Genomic DNA, 5523 nt, shown 5'->3' with positions numbered 1-5523 from the left:
AATTCAATGCAGTTTGGTTAAGGTTATGTCGTGAAGGAGTTAGGGCAATATTACAGAGATGTTTATTTCATTAAATCCAAAAAAACTTTACACTCCAGATGCACATTCTATGTATGGGAATGGCATGTGCCTAACTTCAAAAACGCATATGCCTATCCATTTACATTTGCCCACGTGCACTAGATTTACAGATCCATTTACTTTTCTCCTCACTAAGCCTCTGCATCTCCATTTCAGATTCTTCATTTTTCTGTCCATGCTCTGCATCCAGCTACTATATACATTTAGCCTAATATGAGAATAAACGTAGCGTAGTATCACACTAATCAAAATGAAAGCATGCATCCGCTATAATAATATTTTGGTTCTAATTGTTGTCCAATAACTTAAACTTAAAATTATGTACAAAAATACACTAAGATTGAGAAAGACGAAGAAGAATTGAGGAGCAGAGGTAGAATTCAAAAAGGAGCCGTGGATCTGTATTGTGTATTTACATGACTTTCAAATTGGAGATTTCCAAAACCAATTTAATCATCACGTACCTGAACCCATTTCAACCACTATCATGGCATGTAAGCATCTCCCCGTAATATCTCTGCAGCCAACTTCAACCGGAAAAAGGGCATGTTCTGCGCAGTGCAAGTAGCTAACGGAATCTCAGCGCTCAAAAGCTCAATGTACTTCAACACAAACATGCCACAATCGCCTCTGAAGCAAATCAAGAACTCGATCAATTCAAGTAATGACATTGTAACGTAATTGACAATTTCAAGTAATAAAATTAAAGAAAAAGTTGTGCTCACTGATTAGATTGTTGTGGAACATCCACACGTTCTATTGGCCATGGACACCACCAATCTCTGCTGCAGTCGTTTGCGTAAACACCTTCTTCATAAAAGTCGATGGAGTTGAGAAGATTTGGAATCGTAATTGAAAGCGGGGCGAGTTCTTCCTTTAACATCTCATCTGGAATAACTGAAACCATTGAATCGTACACTTTGATTTCACGCTTAACCAGATCAATCATTAGAGCCACCCAATGCTTATGCTTCGTCAACATACAAGGGGCATACACCTTATACACGTTCTGCCAATCCACCCCACACGCCGGAACCTTGCCATTTACAACGTTCACTAAACTGTTTCTAATTTTCCACCCAGCCTGCTCTTTTTTTCTTTTATTATCCACAAAGCAAGTATGGATGTGATTCTGTGAAATAGAAAACAATCAATGGTTAAACACCTCCACAAAGCAAGTATGGATAATTTGTAATTATTAACTGCACTTGGTCAAGCCCTATGACATACCATGAAAAATACATCGGTCGTTGTCCAGTTCGATATTTCTACAACCTCCAAATCTTGTTGTCGCTTCCGGATGAGATACAACCCCAAATCAATGTGCTGCACATGTTTTTCTAGTCAATCTCATAATCTATGTACATTAAAACAAATGCATAATCAATTAAACTTACATCTCCTGTCAGCCAACCGTCAGCTTTTACGAGGGAAGCGAAGAATTCAATCTCAGCTTCCACGTGGCCAAATTGCATCACTAAACTGTGAATATAACAAAGTTTTAGATCACAACAATTTAAAAATATATACACTAATGCCTTCTATCTCAAAAAACAAGGGACTTACTTTGGGTTAAGGCGCCATTCCCAACAAAGTTTCAGCAATTTCACCATATCATCATGCGGAATCGCCTTCATTGGGTCTAACATCCGAAGTCGGGTTGTCTCTGGCACAGTTTTTTTCACCAATTCACTAGCTTCAATGATCTTCCACATAGGAATAATCCTCTTTCTCTTTCGTAATTGGACCCCTTGTTCCACAGCTTTACCTTTATCATTCAACCAAACGTTCAACTCAGATAGCACAGCTGTAGGTTGATCCAAATCAATATCCCCGAGATTAAACTCAACAGTTGTCCCCGCCGTGCTCTCACCAATGTCATCACAAACCAAAACAACTTCATCATCCGCTTCCTCACATTCCTTTATTTGCACTTCCTTTTCCTCACTTTTTTTACTTTTCACTTCCTTGCCCTCCCTTCTTTTTCTTTGCGGATCCTCTCCATCACTGCTTTTTCTTTGCAGTTCCCCTCCGTCACTGCTTTTTCTTTGCAGTTCCCCTCCGTCACTGCTTTTTCTTTGCAGTTCCTCTCCCTCACTGTTTTTTCTTTTCACTTCCTCTCCCTCACTGCTCTTTCTTTGCAGTTCCTCTCCCTCATTGCTTTTTCTTTTGACTTCCTCTCCCTCACTGCTCTTTCTTTGCGCTTCCTCTCCCTTGCTGCTTTTTATTTTCACTTGCTCTCCCTCTTTTCTTTTCCTTTGCGCTTCCTCTACCTCACTTGGTTTTCTTTGCACTTCACCCCCTTCAATCCCCTCCTCGTCCTTTTCCTCTCCCTCATATCTGTTACTTGGCCCTTCATCCCATTCACTATCATCCATTTCGTCAGATCCCGTAAATAGATGTGAGATGGCACAACGATTCGTCCTCTCTTTCAGTAAAGCTAGGTCCCTCCTTACTTCCTGCTCAAACTGAGGACCTAAACAGTGGTCCAAAAGTTTTTCCATCCGTATGACCTTTAACTCAAGGACGTCATTTTCCCGCTTTACTTGAAACAACTCGGACCTCAACAAGCTTACCAGCTTGTTCAACTCATCAAGATCAGCACATGAAGAAGGAATTGACTCTGCCGAGACAACAGCAGGGCGATCCTGTGGCCAACTCCAATATGATTGTCTCATTTCCTCTTCACTCGGACGTAGCGCCCGCAACTGAACTGACTGTTTCAGAATACAGACAATATTCATATTCAATCATTCTACTTAATAATTTCATTGAATCTTATAAATAGTTTCAAGGGCTGCAAACCAAACCTCTTTGCTCTGGAAAAAATAATTGTTCAACTTCCTCATCTCGGGCATAGACGTAGTCGTTCTCCATCGCAAAATACGCGGGACAGCTGTTGGATCAACAACCTTGCAGTAATTCAGGTCCACCATTCTAGGAATTAATTCATATACCCAAATCTACACAATTCACAGGACAAAAGTCATTATTTAAGTTTTAAAGTTCACAAAGCATAACTGACATGAACATTATTACCATGTACCTGGAAAGCATACGTGAAACCTTTAAAACTCCACCCACCCCTTTGCACTTCACCATGCTTATGCTTCTTGCCCTTCTCATTTTTCCGGCTTGTTCCCGTTACCTTACTTTTCCCCTTCTCTCTTCCCTCTTCATTTTCAAAGCTTTTCATATACTTTGTTGGTGCAGAAAATAGACTGTCTTGGGTTTTGTCAAACGACACCGAACCCCACGGATACCTGTTGAACACATCCAAGTCCTCTACAAGGGTCAGGTAATTTACATTGATGTTCAAATGCTTGTCCCTTCCCAAAACCACTAACTCAGCAAAGTAAACAAGAGCTAGCTTGTAGACGTCATCTCTCTCTTTGCACCTCATAAATGCTTCTTCTAAAGCATTACATGTAATTCCTTCGTCTATAAAATATCTTTTCTGAAGTCTAATTTCAGCACTTTCTCCACTAGAAACTTCAGGCACTTCCCCAAAACGAAGCCCCGAGATCAAACAGAAATCCTGACGAGTAAACTGAGCAACGTCGCACCCTATTAAGAAACTCAGTCCATCCAAGTCTTTCACACCCTGCCCTGCGACTCGATGCAACACAACTCCATGCACAATCTGCCCGCTAAACTGAATCTTGTCTATATTCAGAAGATGGCCAAAGCATGATGTCTTGAATTGTTCTAATTGTTCCGCACTCAACTTCGCTCGAATTGCAGCTAGGGTTGAATTTGCATGTGAGCAGTTGTTCACCCGTGACGCATATGCCTCTGACTCTGGCCATACCAGCTGCACGTTGGATCCCATTTCCTAAAATACAAGATGAAATAACGTTAACACATATACTACCACCACGTATTTGCACAATCATATTGGTATTTAGTATTTACATAACTAGTCAACCAGGCACATTACAAATTTTATGAAGTACATGCGCATAGGGATTACTGATCACAGCCTTTAACATCATCAAAGCAATATGACAAATTTTGTGCAAATACCTGTTAATGCAATGATTCTGTGAATTACAACCAATAGCATGTGTTTTATTTTTGGATACAAACTCCAATCAATGGTTGATGCATGAGTGAGTGTGAGTGCAATCTAGGCAAGTTCTGCACTTCACACACATGACAATTATTGTCATCTCATACACAACACAAAATAAATAAATAAATAAGAAAGATAGTGGAAGGAAGCAAAGCAAAGAATTTGCTCTGCTATCTGCTTGCTAAGCCATTGCCACATCCTTCTTTCTTTCTAGCTTTTTCTTCAGTGAGCTACTATGATCATGGATCAACCTTCATTTCAAATGCTTTGCACTTTTATTCATGACTTTATTATTATATCTTCTCATTTTTCACAGGCAAATTTAGCAACAAGGGAAATAATATTTATTTCAAAAAATATATATATTATAGCGCCAGAGATATGTTATTGACATGTTATTGACTTCAGGGTCTCCTCCAATTCAACACCATTATCTTATTCATATCATTATTGATATGTTATTGACATGTTATTAACATGTTGTTGACTTGATTTTCATTCATTTTTTAACATATACACAAGCAAAAATTAACATGCAAGTGAAGCACAAGGAAGAGATGCCAAATCCAACAACATTGATGGTACAAATTGGGGAAAACCTTTACTCTAACCCTAAACTCAAATTCCATAAATTACTCACCAAATGTTGGTTATTGAACAATCGCAAGGTGTCTGTGCGGGGTCTTTGTGCGGCTTTGCTCCACAAATGGAACCTTTCACTTCCAACAAATACGGCTTCTCTCCTTCCCCTTCCACTGCTTCGCCACTTCCCCTTCCACTGAAAATAAATACTTTTTCAGGGTTTAGAGAATGGAGTTGCGCTGCGTTCAACCGTTTCCTTCAACCGTCGTTAATCGTTGCCTTCAACCTTTTCTCAGAGCTTAGCAGTTTCTCAGAGCTATGGGTTTTAGAGTGATGGGTTTTTTCTGTTCAAACTTCGAATTGATTCAGAGCTATGGGTTTTAGAGTGATGGGTTTTTTCTGTTCAAACTTCGAATTGATTTTTTCTGTTCAAACTTCGAACTTGCCTCTTTTTTTTTTTTTTTTGGGACCAACTTCAATGCTGGATATTAAATTCGGGTTTGGGTTCCTCACCTACCCGATTGCAAAACTTTATCTCAATTCTCCCTAGCCTTTGGATTGATCTGATGGCTATAAAGTGAACCCCTTATAACTTACCACTCATAACTTTCCACTCATTATAGTCTGACCTATCTCTATCTCTACGAACCCTCAGAAATTGTCCATTTTGGGCCTTGGTTAGATGCCCAAAAATTTCCATTTGCTTTTGGCACGTCGAGGCTATGAAGGGAGCGGATCCACTGTTCCCATTTTCTGCGTCCCTTCATGTCCCTTGCATAATTTTT

The 5523-nt window shown here is 39.7% G+C and overlaps 1 protein-coding gene across 1 annotated transcript; it reads right to left on the bottom strand.

The window, feature by feature from the left end:
• Window positions 1–312: 312 nt before the first annotated feature.
• Window positions 313–3685, bottom strand: LOC110745259 (uncharacterized). The gene is made up of 7 exons (XM_088255818.1): window positions 3128–3685; window positions 2892–3044; window positions 1648–2798; window positions 1479–1563; window positions 1312–1407; window positions 807–1213; window positions 313–711 (listed from the first exon to the last, which is right to left on the bottom strand). Exons 1-7 carry the CDS (start codon window positions 3482–3484, stop codon window positions 567–569), a joined length of 2394 nt encoding a protein of 797 aa, XP_088111944.1. The 5' UTR covers window positions 3485–3685; the 3' UTR covers window positions 313–566.
• Window positions 3686–5523: the final 1838 nt, after the last annotated feature.

Source organism: Prunus avium, chromosome 7 (genome assembly GCF_965620075.1).
Source record: "Prunus avium chromosome 7, drPruAviu1.hap1.1, whole genome shotgun sequence".
Lineage (NCBI taxonomy): Eukaryota > Viridiplantae > Streptophyta > Magnoliopsida > Rosales > Rosaceae > Prunus > Prunus avium.
This window is presented reverse-complemented; position numbering and strand designations above follow the sequence as displayed.